The sequence below is a fragment of the Procambarus clarkii genome, chromosome 34, assembly GCF_040958095.1.
Source record: "Procambarus clarkii isolate CNS0578487 chromosome 34, FALCON_Pclarkii_2.0, whole genome shotgun sequence".
Taxonomy (NCBI): domain Eukaryota; kingdom Metazoa; phylum Arthropoda; class Malacostraca; order Decapoda; family Cambaridae; genus Procambarus; species Procambarus clarkii.
In genome coordinates this window covers 39,777,155-39,794,657 of record NC_091183.1, presented here as the reverse complement: position 1 = coordinate 39,794,657, position 17,503 = coordinate 39,777,155, and the positions used below count along the sequence as shown (strand labels likewise).

The window sequence follows — 17,503 nt, the reverse complement described above, 5'->3', positions numbered from 1 at the left end:
CCTCCTAACAAGATGATCGCACGAGGCTTGACACTCCCTAACATGAGGTCGGTGTTAACAGGTAGAGCGACATAACCTTAAATACTGGAGTGTGCAATATGGCCACCTTCATCCTCCTGGGAGACAGAACAGGTGGGGGGGGGGGTCAGTAGGAAACACGTTTAGCCACTGATGTTCTTTATTTGAAGTGTGACGTGAGTGTCGGGAGTCACTGGTCTGTTGGTTGGAACTTTCACCGCCACCTGCTCTTGACTTGGTCAGGACGCGTCACGCCCCCACCCCCCTTGGCACTATATTGGTCATGCTCTTAACTACGATCTTCAAGTGACAGATCCCCTGCCATGGCTAGTGCCACTCAATGACTGTTGTTTGAATGATTATTGTTATTATACGAGAAAATACAAAAGCGTAAGAGTGTATGAGGAAACAAATCTTACCTGAATCTCCCTCGCCCGAGGTCATGTGTAACCGAGTACTTCCTCTGGAAACCTGAACGCCATTGAACTTTTTCCAGTGTGTCATTAGTGAATGGCTCTCGAGTCTGGTCCGCAGTCTCTCTCAGCTCTTCATCACTCTCTTCCTCGACCTCCTCATATTCCACCTTTTCACTGGCTTCTTTAATAAAAATTTTAACATTGGTTTCCTCCTCCTCTTCTTCCTCAAGTACGTCTGAAATAATAAATTACACACACGTTACCCCACACAATTATACATTAGTTGGATAATTTTCTGGTTATATACGAAAGAAGCAATTTGGAAATCGAGGTATACAGTATTGTGGGCGGTGGAGCGTGGTCATGTCAGTGTTGGGACAGAGGCAGGAGTGTGGCACCTTCTCTCCACCGCGGCCTCACTAACACTGCAAAACCTGGCCACTCCTACGCCAGTTAAGTTGTCCTACTTTCCCCTCCCGGCTCTTGTAAGTGACGGTAGACGAATTTTTATCTTTAAGGGATATGCTGCCTCGTTTGTGGTGTCATTTTATTATCCGTAAGTTGTGATGTGGCGAAGATAATGTGTGGAAAACATCGTGGTGTGCCAGGTTGGTGGGGGCACCGAGGTTTGTGAAGTAGTGAGACATAAATGAAAGACAAACACGAGATATTGACGGGGGGAGGAGAGGCGTGTTTAGGAACTTGATACTCTACGGCGGAGCACGCCGGCGCTGGCGCCACCACCACCACCACCATCGCCGCCACCACCATCGCCGCCACCACCACCACCACTACTACCGCCACCACCATCGCCGCCACCATCGCCGCCGCCACCATCGCCGCCACCACCATCGCCGCCACCACCATCGCCGCCACCACCATCGCCGCCACCACCATCGCCGCCGCCACCACCACCACCACCACCAACAACAACAACAACAACAACAACAACAACAACAACAACAAACCACCAACACCACCAACAAACCACCAACACCACCACCCACCAACAGCACCACGAACACCATTACCACCAACACCACCACCACCCACCAACGCCACCACCACCACCAACACCTCACCACCACCACCAACACCTCACCACCACCACCAACACCTCACCACCACCACCAACACCTCACCACCACCACCACCTCACCACCACCACCTACATCCCCTCACCATCACCGCTACCTACAGCCACTCAACACTACCCACACCCACCTTCCCTCAACCCCCATCACAACCACCCCTCACCACCACAGCTAGACCTCGCTTCCTCGTAGTCACTAATAGGTAAGTGCAACCACCACCACCACCACCACCACACCACCAGCCCCATCGAAGCAAGTCCTTGTCCACAATAGATAATCTTAATACATAAAAGATGAAATGAACTGGCCAACACTACAGACTCTGTCCCACCTATTCCACTCATGTACAGGGACATTTCTCACCCGCACACGACACGGAGGAAAGAGTTATGAAAGACATTGACAAAAACGTGACCCCGACACAAGCAGAAGATTCAGCTAACAATTTACAGGAGCAAGAACTTGCTCTTGCATGAGGTGGGGAGCGGGGAAGATAGGGGAGGGGGAAATATGAAGAAGGGGAAGAATGGGGGGTGAGAAGGGGAGGGAGGAAGGGGAAGATTGAGAGAGAGGGAGAGCAGAGAGAAAAGAAGGGGGAGGGTGCATGTGCGAGACCCAAGCACCATGGGTTACCCCTCCCCCCATCTTTTATGTCTAAATAGGAGCTGTCTCACATGGGCCAGTAGTCAGTTACTTAATTATTATGTTATAAAACAGTACTACCCGCCCCCCCCCTCCCTCCCTCGCAACTCGCACCATAATCAACACCACTAACACCCCCCCCCCCCCCCCCACCCCCGAGCTACGGTCTCCACCTCCAACAGCAACACTAAAAACAACAATAATATTTAGTCCTCTGAAGGCCCTTCCCTGTCGCTTCTTCAACCATTATATATATGATTCATATGCATAATATGAATAATACTATATATAATATTCCACCCACCTCCCTCTTCCCCACCACCACCACCACCACCACCACCACCTACCACCACCACTACCACCATCATCAGTGAACAGACAGTGTGCAACCCGCGGCTGGCAGCTCCGGCTGCAAGGGCCGGATGGGCGCCCTGTAATGTGCCTTCACTCTTTCAAGTACAAATTTAGAAATGTGAAATTAGGTAAATAATTACTGAATGAGAATTTGTTTTTAAGTTGCCAAGTAAATTTCTTTCTCAGTCTCTTTCTCCTCTTCTCACTCTCTCTTTCCTCTTCTCTCTCTTCCTCTGTTTCCTCTTCTCTCTCTTCCTCTGTTTCCTCTTCTCTCTCTTCCTCTCTTTCCTCTTTTCTCCTCCTTTTTCCGCTTCTCTCCCCCGCTCCTTCCTCATCTCTCCCCCCTTTCTTTCCCTCTCTTTCCTATTCTCTCCCCCTCTCTTTCCTCTTCTCTCCCCCTCTTTCCTCTTTTCCCCTTCATTTTCCTCTTCTCCCCTCTTTCCTCCTTTCTCTTCTCTTTTATCTACCCCCCTCTCTGCACTTTCACTCTATTTCCTCGATCTCTTCTCCTCTCACTATTTTCTCTTCACCCCCTTCCCCATTTGTGTTCCACGACCCCCCTCTCTTTCCTCTCCCTCCCCTTTTCTCTCCCTCCCTGTCTCCTGTCTCTCCCTCCTCCTCCCTGTCTCTTCACCCTCTCCCCACCCTCCTCTCGGTCGGTCTCGCGTCATGCAGGTCGGTGTTCAATCCCCGACCGTCCTAGCGGATGGGTACCATTAATTTCCTCCGTTCTATCCTAAAGCATATCTTCATATTCCTTCCAAGTGCTATATAGTCGTAATGACTCAGCGCTTTCTCCTGATAATTACCTTCTCTCCTCTCTCTCTCCCCTCCCCCCCCTCTCTTTCCTCTTCTGCTCCTCTCTTTCCTCTTCTCCCCCTCTCTTTCCTCTTCTCACCCTCTCTTTCCTCTTCTCACCCTCTCTTTCCTCTTCTCACCCTCTCTTTCCCCTTCTCCCCCCTTCTCTTTCCTCTTCCCCCTTCTCTCTTTCCTCTTCTCCCCCCCCCTTCTCTCTTTCCTTTTCTCCCCCCCTCTCTCCTTCTCACCATGTCCAGTTGACAGAGATGGAAGCCAGCAGTAAACCAGACGTAAACCTGTTTCATTTGGAGTATGGTGTCATGTGATCATATCAGTTGTATTCCCGGGTCGTTATTGTGTAGACCGTCTGATCCCAGGTCACAATTTGCAGTAACCGCACAGCTGATAATATATTTCGCAAAAATGTAACTCAATTGTTGCATGTGAAAAGCATCTTATCTCTTTGTTTTTACATTTTTTTCAGTAGTGTCCAAGTACTGTAAATGTAGTCAATTGCATTGGGTTATATGTTGAATTTTGAGACAACCGTGGACGTGTATCATATGGTTCAGTTTATAAGTCCATTGAATACAATATAATATATATATACTGGTATGGGGGGTACCACCTCTAGCTGCATTTGTTGGTACCCTCGGCCTCCAAAAAGAGGATGAGACATTTGTTAATGTATTATTGGTATGTATAAGTGATAAATTAATGAATTAGTGAGTGATAATTAAAAGTCGAGGAAAAAGCCGTTATTGTTCAGCTAGCTGATATATGGGTTAATAACTAGTCGATACATAAACCATCACCTGGCAGCAGCACAAACCACCTTAACAGGGTAGACTAAATGTTCCATTTTTCATTTTCCATTTCATTTTCCATTTTTCATTTTTCGTTCCATTTCCATTTTCAATTCTGATTGAAATTACCTACTTAAAATTATCTGCTAGATTAAGGACCTGCCCGAAACGCTGTGCGTACTAGTGGCTTTACAAGAATGTAAATACTGTACTATCCAATGTATTCTCACAAACCCAATGTACCTTCTTGTATATATATAAATAAATAAATAAATAAATAAATAAATTTTTTTGGGTATTGGGGGCGAAATACGGTATGAAATCCACATAGACTTTCAAGTATAGTGTACAGTATTTTAAATGGCATGAATGAACAGTCCATTTTGGGTTTACCAGAGTCCCTGCTCTGTTCGTAGGGTGTGAAATCCGTGCAGACTTCATAAAAAATTTACCAGGTTTTCCCCGAGTTCCTACAGCATTTGTAGGCTATAAAATTACTCCTGAAGACTTTTCTGTAGAGTCTGCTGAAAATTCCAGTCTATGCTGGAGTCCCCACGAGCCTCAAGAAAAAAGCTAAGAGTAAATGATGTTACGGAGTCCACCAACATGGGCATTCCCAGTCACTGAATTCCCACGGGTCAGTGAGTTGACCCAATTAGTGAGACACCTGTGAGTTCCCGATGTGTAGAGAGAAGGTGCTTAGGTAAGTCTCGCTGACTTGTTGCCTCTCAAAGTCCACATCCCAATCTGCACACTGGCCTACCTTACCCAGGACAATTTATTGGTTTTGGCTTCAAGGTGTTGACTTTGTCTACAGACTAGGGATGTGCTGTTACTCATGAAGGAACAATTTAGGTTCTTTGTCAATTACCCAAAGTCCCAGCAGGCTCCTTCACAACGGCATCCAGTGGTTGGGGTTAGTTTGGAATGCCAGGTCGTTATCCCTCTCTCATCAAATGTGTTACTTTGGCATACTTCCCATTTTTGTCAGATCATTGGTAGGTGCTGCATGACCTGTCAGAATCTCAAGCCTCTCCTGGTCTGCCTGAACTTTGGTTGCACTGGGTATGGCCTGGGCAGGTTGTGGCTGAAAACTCGGTATATACTGGTTTCTCTGGTCAGCGGTCTGCTACTGACCCCCCAAGACTGAGTGGTGCACACCTCATTGGCTTTGCAGAATCTCCTGCTATAGCAGTTTTCTCTTTATTCTTTTCAGGGTTATATCTATGGCAGGTCTTGATTCCACTGCTCAGGCTTTTCATTGAAGCCTTTGGTGTGGGTTTGGGACATTATCTCCAGCCTTCTTCATGCCTGTCAGGAGCACTCTACTACAGCATTGATATGGGCTCGCATCAATATCAGGTAGATGGTGATGGTTTGGTTGGCACTTCGGCACATCTCTCTCTCACTTGAACTTATGCCTTGTGGCCAGTGCAGCTGTGGTTTCCATATTTGCTTGTTTGTTGCTCCTACATGTTTCTCTTCCTGGCCCTTCATCTCTTTCAGCAGATTGGTGGTCAGATTTGTTTTCGTTACCTGGCGATCTTCATACAGTATAAGGAGTTTTGAGGATTGCTGCACTGTCACCAATATGAAAGGAAGGTAGCAAACCTTCTTATTTGTCAATTAGGTGCCTCTTCCCATTGCCAATATGAGATTGCCTGGCAGTTATTTCATCGTTCCCTGGTGCTGTTTCCTTGGGTGTTTGCGGAACATTGCCTCATCCCTAATACCATAGCTTCATTCTTATTGGTGCTGTTGTGGTTCATGGTGGACTTGACCACCACCACAATCGACTTGAGAATAGTCCAGGACAGACTGAAACGTCGTGGTCCCTTCATTTTCTAGTGTGTGGTCTGGTCAACCACCACCTACATTTCTTAAGTAAAGGAAATCATTTGTCCATATTCACCCACCTAATGTGCTGCTGTATCCTGTTTTGTCTTTGTAGTTTTTGTTCTCTCAATTTTGGGTTTCTCCTTGCTTGGATGATTGAGTACTCAAGGTGCTCTTTCTGCTGGCATTGGCCCCACATAATTGGGTTGGTGAGCTCTATTACTTGCTTCAGTATCCTGGTTGTTATTTAGTCACAGCAATTACTTTGTGTGTCTTCAGCTGCCCCTTTCATATTTGGCTAGGAAAGAGTTTGCCTGCCATTTGTCATGGCCCTATTCTCATGTGTTGCAATGGTAACTTTTGACTTCTCATTTCCCCTCCTGTTGCGTCGAGGGTTCAAGCTCGTCCAGCTTTGAGTTTATCTCTGATCTCAGGAAGTTAGTGATGCTCTCAGTGCCCTTTACAATGATGTTCTACTTCAAGTGCTAGGTCTGAGGGCCTTTTAGGTTAAACCACACTTTTGCCACGTGTGGTGCAACAGTTAGACCAGAGTTTGATTCTGGAATAGGACGAGAAGTTTGGGCATGTTTTCTTACATCAAATACTGCACCTCTGATCACCTAACAATAACTAGGTTTGGGAGTTAAGCAGCTGTTGTGGATTACATACTGGGGAAAAGTCAGCCATATTTCTAGGGGCCCTTGGTCATCTGTGTTCCATTTAATTCCGGTTGGCAGCTGTGTTTGAGGAACCTGCTTGGGTAAACTTTTCTCTTTAGTTTTCTGAAGTGCTTCGTGTCACAAGGAGTTGGCTTGGGGAGCAACCAAGATATCCTATTCAGAAGTAGGGCATTTAGTAAAATGGAAACTCTTCTTCCTGAATCAATCTCTCAGTTGTTCCCATACCTACCCTCTTGGCCCCAATTTCCTGATCATGCTTTGATGGCTTGGGCATTTAAGTGTGAATTCTGGATTCCTAATTTTCGTTGTGGTTGTACTCAACATTACAGCTCATTACTAACCAGTAGTTTAACAAACATAATTTGGTTTTCCTTGAATTTCCAATGATCACTTGAGGAGAACATGGGGTTCCCCGAGTGGACCACAAGACTCTGGTTTGGGGAGCAACAAAGGTACTAGCTCAATTCCCTACTTTTAATATACAGTATATATAAAATTGTTCACTATACATGTATTATATGAACTGTATTGTACAATTTATATGGAACTCTTCTTTCTAGGGAAGTCCCAGTACTACCAACACAGACCCTGTGATCTTTCCCTTTGTGCTGACTCTGTGATAGCTCTCGTAACTTTGGGATTTAATTAATTTTTCGTTCGATGTATCAATATTTGAGTAGAAATTTTTTGTCAGCAAGAGTAATCAGGCTAAACAAGTAGTTGAAAGAAGAGGTATCTCAACAAACAAAAATAAATTGAAATAGAATAGTGATCATCATCTAGAATAAGGATGATCTTCAGTAAAAGTTCTGTCTGCTTATAAGCAAAGGATTACATAAGTGGGTTGGATCTAATCACCCAGAATGGAGAGAGGAATGCAGAATTTTCAGTCTATAAAGCTTTGAGATACCAATCCCTATCTTTAATGACTTGTTCACTTTGGAACTTTAACTTCCTTGAAGGTTGTCTTATGACAACAAACAACCACCTGGCACTGTAATGTGAGTATCCTGAGAGAGAAGTCATCAGTGGAGCAACTGCTAACTATTTTACTTTCCTCACACTAAGTAGTGATAATTAGGGCCAAGCAGTCTACTATATATTGGGTCGCATTTCTTGCTACTAACGTAACTTGATTTGTTCGCTTTTTCAGCTCTTAATTTTTTCTTGCCATATTCAGTGTAATAAAATGCTGTGTTACTTCTGCGCATCAAATGAAATCAAAATATAGGTAATAGTATATTAAAAGAAGGGACTTAAATGATGACATTGCAAATATATTACACAAATAACTGGTTGAATGCAGGATAGTATCTTGCAGGACCACTAAGAGAAAATATAGAGTATATTAGCTCATGGGACTCAAGAAGGATTTTTAAAGTAAAAGTTTGTTCCTCGTTAATAGCATAGTATGGTATGGCATAGCATACCATTGTCGGGGAGAGAGAGAACCTGTTAGGCAAATTGAAGTCACCCTAGCCATGGGTGATGCTGTCTACACAGTCACTCAACCAGTTGCTGGTAGACTAATCAAGTGGAGCTTAATCAACTGACCAAGTGACACGCACAGTATTCACCCCACAGTGGATGTATGAAACAAATAGTAAAAATAAAAATGCATGGTGTAAACATTCTTTCAATTGGAAGCTGTAGTCTTGGAAAACAATACAAAATTAAGAAGTTTAAGGAAGTCTGATTTTAAATTTAATAGAAAATGGAAAAGAATTATCAGGAGAAATTACCAAGCCATAACGACCATGTAGCATTTGAAAAGGATCAGGATAAGAATTTGGAATAGGACAGGGGGGGAAGGAATGGTGCCCAACCTCTTGAACGGTCGGGGATTGAATGTTGATTCGCATGAAGTGAGACCGTCGCCCTACCGTCTAGCCCAAGTGGTTGGGCACTTGGGCTAGACGGTAGATGAAATTTAATAGGAAAGTGAAGGACTGTGTTTTGAGTTTATTATATACAGAATATATGAGTATATTTTAAACAAATTAAAATATATTTACATTTTAATTTTGTGTGTGCATGTGATTCCATGTGTGTGATTACTGTTTGTCCGTGAGAACACATGCAAGTTTTTGGAATATGTTAATAAAACTACTTCTAAAACTATATTAGAAATCACTAGATGATATAGATAAACTGAGCAATCAGTCTAAATACCAAGGCCAAGCTCAAAATTTTCATTGTATTTTAAATAGTTCATAATATAATGAATTTTTATATACATAGTGGTCAAGTGGGAACAAAAGCAAATATGGTTTGATAAATGGAAGGCTCAAATATAACTTTTCTATTAATACAGTATCATAAACGTCTGGAGTGGATCCAACTGTTTATCACGCTTGCCAACTGCTTGCATTGGTACACAAGAAAACCCCAAAGAATGTTTAAATTGGAAAGCCAAAATAATGCAGTTTTCTTGCTCATATATATACTGTATTTTAATGTAAAATGATAATAACTTAGTTTCCATGTGCTGTGTTAATATTACATAATCAACAAAACCTATATTTGCCAGTGTTTTTTGTATAGTTATTAACATATCATAGTTTTCATTTAAAAAATAATCTATATTACTTGAACTATACAAAACAGTGTTTGCTATGATAGAGGAATATAATGGAGCCTACTTTAATTTCAAAACATTTTCACATTGTCCACTTTTGCTTATTTATAATCTTAATGCAAAATGCTGTTTAAAGAATAGATCATTGTCCAGAAAATAATTTATTCGAGACTGAACAGTACAATAAAAAATCTTTTCTCACAGCTCATCACCTTAGACCAAGTGCGGACACTGACTGATTGTCCTCCTCATATACAATACTGTACATATTTACACTAGCATTTACACAAAAAATATCTAATAACCTTTGGCACTAAAAGAGAGTCATTTTCTTCCAAATTAACATCTGACTTCTATACTGTTAAATAAGTTAGATCTCTTGTAATATTCCCCGCAGTTTTCAGTTTCAGCAATGATTCTTGCTGTAATAAACCATCACAGCAGAGCTGTGAAAATTATGAAGGAATGCCTAAGTTGAGTATCAAAAATTATGTATTTCTGAATAAAATCCATAATTTACATAGTGATCACTTGACGAGAGAGACATCTAAACACTGCTACTCTACACAGAAGGAATGACAACTGGCAAACATTTCTAGTAAGATATCTTGCATTAAAATACAGGATATTTACTGTACATATTATACAAATGAACAGGATTGTGCTGTACATAGACAATAATAAATTGTTCTTTACAAGCTTGATAAGAATTTTTTTGTGTATCACAACAACTGTTCAGATACATGATTTTAATTAAGGCTGTATTTATCTTTTATACAAAAATGCAGACTATAATTTTCATGTGAATTTGTGCATTAAAATTATACCAGTGAGATATTTTATTAATACTATACTGTATACCTTAGTTTTAAGATAGAAATGGAGTCAGAAGTTTGACAATGAATAACAACCAAGTGATCAGGAATTCCAAATACCCAAAACTGAGCCATAATTTTTGTTTTTAATAATGAAATATGGGATGCATAATCGAGAAAATGTTATTGTGAAAAAGCAGAGGTGTTAATAAATCTAATACCAGTTATGTACAGCAAGACATGGTTAGCATTTCATAAGCAACTTATTTCTTCTGAATCACACTACTGTAAAATGAAAGAAATTAAAAATACAGAAGTACCGCCAATACTTAATTTAAACAAAATTATGCAAATTGCATATCAATAGCAGTTACAAGGCTGGCGAGGAAATTGATTACATTTTCTTCTGTTCTGTCATGAGTCGGTCAAGTAACGTTTTACAGCCAGAGCAAATTTAAACCACTGTAAACCTCAAAACCTACATTAAAAAATTAATTAATGAGATCATTATTATTTTTACCAAGACCCCCACCAGCGGGTACCTCGAGTAGAGTATTTAGAAAGTTTAGTATAATATGTTCATTCAGTCTAATGACAGATTAGGAAGTTGTTGATATCAATAGGTTGTACAGCACAGAATTAAAAAGAAATACTGAACAATATTAAACAGGAATACTGAACAATATTAAAAAGAATATTATACTTTCATTAATGATTTAGCCCTTGTTGAAATAAAACAGCTAAAATTGCAACACAGAATTGCATTATTGTTTAGATACCTTTCTATTTGGTTTATCAATAGAGGAATAGATATAGATACTCACAAGGAATACTCACAAGCTTGGAACAACAAAATTGATGCACACACACAACACTCAGTTTATATGCATTCATTTATATACAGATGCACATTCATTTATATACAGATGCACATTCATTTATATACAGATGCACATTCATTCACCACTCGTCATTATTAACATCTCGCTTGACTGCCACTCATGGCGTTTGGAAAGTTGCGTAATGAATGAATGGAATGGCTGAGGAGAAGTGTAGGAAAGTACATTCAAACCTGATTTAAGCATAGGAATGACAGAAGTCTATCGAGCACATTACTCCAGTCAATTGCTGGCTTAAATGTGGGTGTAGGAGTTGGAACTCACAACCCCCTAAACACAATTTGGAAATACAGTACTCCTTCTTTTTAAAGCTCAATTACAAGCTAAACATTAACCAGTAGAGAACTTTATACAAGACACAGCAAGCTTTATCAAGTTCTATGACAAGGTAATCAAGTTAAATCACCAAAATTGTTAAAGTAAACAAGTATACTGAAGAATGAGTAAACAAAGTATACTGAAGAATGAGTAAACGAAGTATATTGAAGGTTTGGGAGAAAACTGTGGAGGCCATTACAGTTTATGAGGGAGTCAACTGCAGAAACCAAATGAGAAAAACACACAAGAGGGGATGTATTATAAGCCTTAACCAAAGGAACACATTAACTGAATAACATAAGTAGCTTATGCTAAACTAGTAAACATATGGATGGCTTTCAAGAGCCTAACACAGGAATTCTACAGAATAATATACTATGGCATATGTTAAGCCAGTCTTAGAGCACACAGCTCCAGTATAGAACCAATATCTTGTAAAGAACAAGAAAAAATCGAGAAGGCTCAGAAGTCTGATATGAATTAGGTACAAAGTTGATAAATCGACTTTATCCAGGCGAGGGACAAGAGAGCAAAAGGCCAAAGGTGAAAGCTGGAAACACAGATGAGCCAAGAAATATAAGAATATACTCATATGCAGTGAGAGTGATAAATGAATGGAATGAGCTTGAACCAGAGATTATGGAAGCAAGCACCATTTATAGCTTAAACAAATTGCTGGAAGGTTGGGACCATGAGTGACTTCCGTGAGTGACAAGCTATTGTATCTTAGTATACAGTAAATACTGTATACTAGATACATAGCTCAGAGGCATTCCTCTAACTCTGCAGCAGACTACTCATAGACATAACTAGGTAAGCACATGTATCAGGTGTGTTAAGCTTTTTATTCGAGTAGAAAGCATCCGAGAAAAAATGTAAAGGCTGCATTTTTAGTAGTGGCTCTTAAACAGAAATATTCATGCAAATAGTGATTTGATGACTGGCTTCCTGCTGTAATGCACCACTTAGGTAATTACACACCGACACATTCCAAGACACACACACACACACAATACATACAATAACATCTGCGGCGTATGCGAGGCTGGCTAACATCAGAACTGCCTTCAGGAAACTGTGTAAGGAATCATTCAGAACCTTGTATACCACATATGTAAGACCAATCCTGGAGTATGCGGCCCCAGCATGGAGCCCATACCTTGTCAAGCACAAGGTGAAGCTTGAAAAAAGTTCAGAGATATGCCACGAGGCCAGTCCCAGAACTAAGAGGCATGAGTTACGAAGAAAGGCTGCGAGAAATGCACCTCACGACACTAGAAGACAGAAGAGTAAGGGGAGATATGATCAATACCTATAAAATTCTCAGAGGAATTGACAGGGTAGATAAAGATAAACTGTAACACAGGTGGTATGTGAACAAGGGGACACAGGTGGAAACTGAGTACCCAAATGAGCCACAGGGACATTAGAAAGAACTTTTTCAGTGTCAGAGTAGTTAACAGATGGAATGCATTAGGCAGTGATGTGGTGGAGGCTGACTCCATACACAGTTTCAAATGTAGGTATGATAGAGCCCAGTAGGCTCAGGAATCTGTACATCGGTTGATTGACTGTTGAGAGGCGGGAGCAAAGAGCCAGAGCTCAGCCCCCGCAAGCACAATTAGGTGAGTACACACTACCATTAACTGAAAGGTAGGCGGTCCATACCAACTAAAAACATTAACTAGACACATTGACATAGTCAGCTAAATAGAAAAGAGGAGTGCGAGAGAAGGAAGGGGGGAGGGGAGGGGGATTGTAGCTCTCACCTCAGAAGCATTAATAATTAAATAGAATTTTAAATAACGTAACTGATCTTAATTTTTTTAGGAATAATTTTTATAAAGGTGTACTGTTCTGTCCAATAATAAAATTGCAGTCTGCATATTGTACGTAATGATTAAGGCAAAGATGAATGATTTTAATGGGAAGTGTTAAACGAAAGTGGTTGTAATAATGCTGTCACACCTACATAATATGTTTGTATATTTCAAATAATTAAACTGAAAGTAGCATTTTTGTACCATAGTATTTGATTTAGAATATTTTATGTGCAGTTAAAATTAGAGACTTTAAATGTATGTATGTATGTCAAGTCAGTGAAACTTTATTTTTTTATTTTTTATATTATTGCTGATCAGCATTATATTCCAAATAAAATGAATTCTTCATATATATTAAAATGTATTGAAAAACTTTCAGTTTTGACAGAATACTACTCAAAACAAATGAAAGGCTACACACACTTAACCAAACTGCTTCCCCTCCAGAGTCAACCAACCATGATATTAAACAACTTCCACACATTTTATCAACATATAGTTCCACTTATCCTAGTAGTTTGTACAACTAATGCTTAAACATATATTTTTGGAATTGCTTTAATATAAATTTACCAAACATTTGTCTATTGTATTAAGAGTTATATGGTGCTCCACTCCCATTGTTTGATATTTTTTCAAGTAAGTTAAAATTACCTTTCAATTAATACATATTAGATAAAATGTAAAGCTTCATCCATGGTATCAATGTAGATATTATTAGAATAAAGACAGCACTCAGTTAATACAAAAATTCTTCATGCATAGAACACAATTAATGTGAGAATATTTCAACTCAAAAAGAGTTATTAAAACAAACTTGAACTTATCAAGTTTACAAATTTCAACCTTAACCCACTCCAGCCCATACTAGGCACTCCTATTGCTAGGAATGTCCATTAGAATAACTGTGGTCCTTACCCTGGGCTAGATTGATGCGAGCAGAACAGGCGATGGAATGTCCAGCACAAGTGATGGTACACGTGTACTCGCCTGCATCTGTCACACGGCAGCTTCCCACATGGAGTCTCAATGTTCCATCACGAAGTTGTTCCATTTCAAAACGTGGATCAGTCAGCTGGCCATGAGGCCCTGTCCATATCACTGTAGTTGTTTCTGCCCAAAACCCAGCACCAGTAATTACACATACCATTTCTGCTGGTTCCCCTGGGCAAACAGTCACATTTCTTAGAGGGGATATAATTCTGATGGGAGATTCTGGCGAGGCAGGTATACATCCACTTGGAGGTTTATCAGGACGATGTACACAGTGATTGTCACTTTCAGAATGATATGGATTAATTAATGAAACAGTCATCTGCCTACTGGGAAATGAAGGGCGAGATCGAGCAGAGGGCGGCAGCTCGTGTACTGTTTCTTCTCTTCTTAGTGGATGGTGGTCTCTTTTAGAGAAAGAGGGTTTACGGAACTTGATCCAATGTTTCTTGACTTGAGACTCATAGTATGTGCCTGTGTGTGTAGGTGAGGCAGGAGGAGTTGTTGGTGGATCAGGGTAAGCTGATGGAAGGACAACATTTGATGGTACCCAACCCTCAGCAGCTGGGCTACTGCTGCTTGCTGCACGATGAACAAGATAACCACGTAGGACATTGGATGAAATTACCTGAAAGAACAAGACGACGACAAAGAATAATTATACAGAATGTAATTTGTGTAGTTTGCAACTATTTAATTTTTAAAAACCATGCATTAAGAAAAACATATATGTGATTGACTCAAATCTGAAATAAGGACATTCCATTCAGGTCAGACTGACATCTGTATTAAAAATACATACGAATTGTTAATGCAATGGTGTCTTGCTTTAGTGTTTGCATGTATATTATTTTATCTAGATATTTGTCATTATTAGAATATAGAATTCAAACAGGAAATACAGAGAGTACAATAGTTTATTAATATAGAATAATTATTACCACTGCAAACTACAGGTCTGTCATCTTGGTAATTACCAATATTCTTGAATAATACTCATTTTACGTAGATATTTGGAGGACTAACTGCTTGCTTGAACATTACAACCAAAATGGGACATATTCCTTCCCAAGGTGATAGGGATGGTAGGTCGATCACAGTATGGAAGTGAATGTGAATACGGGCTTACCAGTATTCCATATGAATTAATAAATTCTAATAATAATAATTAATAAAATCTAATAATAATAATAAATGAGAACTGTCCACTATGATGTTTAGGGTTGTCCAAGCTACATATTATGCCCTTTCTCAATTCCTCATTGTCAGCTGAGTGAGAATGAGACTACCCCTACATATCTGCTCCTCATTTTTCAAAAAGTCACTCATGGCGTCCACTTATTACCTGCTCCACATTTCTCACATATATGACTGAGAAATCATGTGTTGGACCAAAATCCTAAATTTATCTTCTTTAATCAGTGAATTCAGTTTTTGAATACGGCACTATACAAGATATTTTAAGGAGACAGGCAAGTGAATACAATATACTATTGTAGTGCATTTAGTTTCGTAAATTTTATATTTTTTAAATTATACTTACATCCTAAAGCAAAAGAACTGTAAAAAACTTAGAAAAATTATGACTGACTAGTATTACTAATGTCAGGTTTGACAGGATTTTTTTTTTTTTTTACAAATGTGAGTTTGGTCCTTATTTTGAACATTCAAATACTGTATTTGTTATGGTAGCCGAATTTTCATATTTTTAGGTTTCCATTATGTTGAGGTGTGGATTTTTGAGGGTGTACTATACTGTACTTCAGTTGATAGTCCAGTATTGACAAGTCAATGCATTTATTTATTTATCCCTAAGGTATAAAGTTATGTATTGGCTTACTTGTATAACTTCCCCTCTGGTTACGGATATTTCGTCCTCTCTGACTGCGGTGAAATCTGCCAGCACCTTGACTAGTGTCCCAGGGGGAAGTGACACACTCCAGTCACCCTGCAGAGTATGAATCATAGGTTAGTGAGCCATAGAATACATGCCATACCCTATTGTATTTTGCTCATCATGTATACTCATATCCTGTATAAACATTTTATTTTTACACCATAATTTTCATATAAATAATTAACATCACCATAAAATATTAATGTGAATCTACACACATCATGCAAAAATAAGATTATATATTTCAAATACATTTACATGTAAAAATATACCATGCAAATACAGTACAGTACTAAGAAGGAAAACAACAGTGATGACAATAACAGTAGCATACATGTTAAATGTCTAAAGTAATGCAAAATCTACTGTGTGTGTGTGTGTGTGTGTGTGTGTGTAATTACCTAAGTGTAATTACACTCGTGTGTGTGTGTGTGTGTGTAATTACCTAAGTGTAATTGCACTCGTGTGTGTGTGTGTGTAATTACCTAAGTGTAATTACACTCGTGTGTGTGTGTATATATATAATATATACTGTATAATATATATAATTACATATGATTACTGTATACACATACATGTCCAGTCATACATTCACGCATGCAGTGCATCTCCTAAAATTCAGCTACTGTACATCATTTTAAGGCTGTTCAGATTTCTTTAATGTAAAATCTAATTTTTTGAGGGATTTTTGTTCCACTCTTTTCTTGTTGCTGTGTAAACAATAATTTTGCATCATTCCTTGTGCAAATAATTGAACAAATGATCCAACTTCGCCTTGAGAAAGGTCCAGGATGGACTAAACTATTGTCACTTTCATTTCATTCCACACATGCCACACATGTGGATTGGGTTATTTTCAGCCATGTTTTTGTGACTTATTCTCTGCTGATTGAACACATCCTTGCACATGTTCAGAATATTTTTTTATTAAATAAGGCACAAAATAAAATGAAAACTTTGTTTATATGATACTGATGACCATGGGCAACCATAAAAACTTAGGTAAGATATCTTTAAATGTGCACAGTGAAATCACATTACCGTGATGTATCAGTGGGTTATCAAAAGCAATGCAACCTGGGATTCATTTGCATCCCAGTTTGCAGTGCTTTTGAGAATGTCGTGGTGTAGTGGTCTAGGGCGTGGGCTTAGGAGTACCAAGTGTGCAGGTTCGAATCCTCCTCACGGCTCCTACAGATTTTCTTTTATCTTTAAATGTGTTTTAGTACTCATGTTTAGCAGTCTACAAGCCTGTGTATGATCACCTGCTGTAGGAGTCATCTCCTGAAGTTAATATGATTATAATCCAGTGTTATAGGTCTGTATCAGGTTGCAAGCTGACACGAACATGGGCGGAAAGGATTAATTTGTGGGGAGGGGTTGATGGGGTGTGAATGGAGTGAAGGCAGGAATTGGTGGAGGGTTGTGTTGTTGGTTGGTTGGATGGATGGATAAGTAGATGGCTGGATAAGTAGATGGCTGGATAGATGGATGAATAATCAGATAACTAGTTAGATAGATAGGATAAGCAGATAG

General features: G+C 39.7%; 1 protein-coding gene across 7 annotated transcripts in view; it reads right to left on the bottom strand.

The window, feature by feature from the left end:
• trio (trio Rho guanine nucleotide exchange factor) overlaps positions 1-17,503 on the bottom strand; it is a 766,603-nt gene that overhangs the window by 7,719 nt on the left and 741,381 nt on the right. For all 7 annotated transcript variants that reach the window (XM_069335896.1, XM_069335893.1, XM_069335897.1 and 4 more), the window contains 3 exons: positions 15,911-16,018; positions 13,996-14,698; positions 438-669 (listed from right to left, as the gene is read on the bottom strand). In XM_069335896.1, coding sequence (XP_069191997.1) covers positions 438-669; positions 13,996-14,698; positions 15,911-16,018 — 1,043 coding nt within the window. The remainder of the gene's footprint in view (positions 1-437; positions 670-13,995; positions 14,699-15,910; positions 16,019-17,503) is intronic.